At 33.5% G+C, this 749-nt stretch overlaps 1 protein-coding gene across 1 annotated transcript; it reads left to right on the top strand.

Moving 5' to 3' along the window:
* Window positions 1–405: 405 nt before the first annotated feature.
* On the top strand, window positions 406–723 carry LOTGIDRAFT_134449 (hypothetical protein; the record flags this gene model as incomplete). Its single annotated transcript, XM_009068502.1, has 1 exon — window positions 406–723. A coding segment is annotated over one exon (318 nt), but the record flags the coding sequence as incomplete, so codon positions are not given.
* Between the last annotated feature and the right edge of the window lie 26 nt (window positions 724–749).

Genomic DNA, 749 nt, shown 5'->3' with positions numbered 1-749 from the left:
TTTTGTTTCTTTAAATGGCCCTTATTGTTTGTTTTAAGTGTTTTGTTGTTTTTGTCAACACTGATTCATTTGATGTTAGAGCCATTATGTCACAACTGTTACCATTTTTTCGTATCACAATTGTCATCGATTTTTACTTATAGTTTATATGTACAATTCCCCTCAAGAATCCGATTCACCAGAAAAGACATTCACACTGTAAACCTGCCTGGTTGCTATATTACCAACTAACCCATTTGTTATACTATAAACTTTCGCACTTGTTATACTTTCAACCTCCCTGGTTGCTATATTACCAACTTACCCATTTGTTATGCTATACACTTATCCATTAGTTATACTTTCAACCTACCTGGTTGCTATATTACCAACTAACCCATTTGTTAGTCTATAAACTTACCCACTTGTTATGCTTTCAAGCTACCTGGTTGCTATCTTACCAACTTACCCATTTGTTATACTATAAACTTACCCGCTTGTTATACTTTCAACCTACCTGGTTGCTATCTTACCAACTTACCCATTTGTTATACTATAAACTTACGCACTTGTTATACTTTCAACCTAACTGGTTGCTATATTATCAACCAACCAATTTGTTATGCTATACACTTATCCACTTGTTATACTTTCAACCTATCTGGTTGCTATATTACCAACTTACCCATTTGTTATGCTTTAAACTTACCCACTTGCTATACTTTCAACCTACCTGGTTGTTATATTATTAACTTACCCATTTGTATACT

Source organism: Lottia gigantea, assembly GCF_000327385.1.
Source record: "Lottia gigantea unplaced genomic scaffold LOTGIsca_90, whole genome shotgun sequence".
Taxonomy (NCBI): domain Eukaryota; kingdom Metazoa; phylum Mollusca; class Gastropoda; family Lottiidae; genus Lottia; species Lottia gigantea.
The sequence above is the reverse complement of the archived record's forward strand: the minus strand, read 5'-3'. Positions and strand labels throughout refer to the sequence as shown.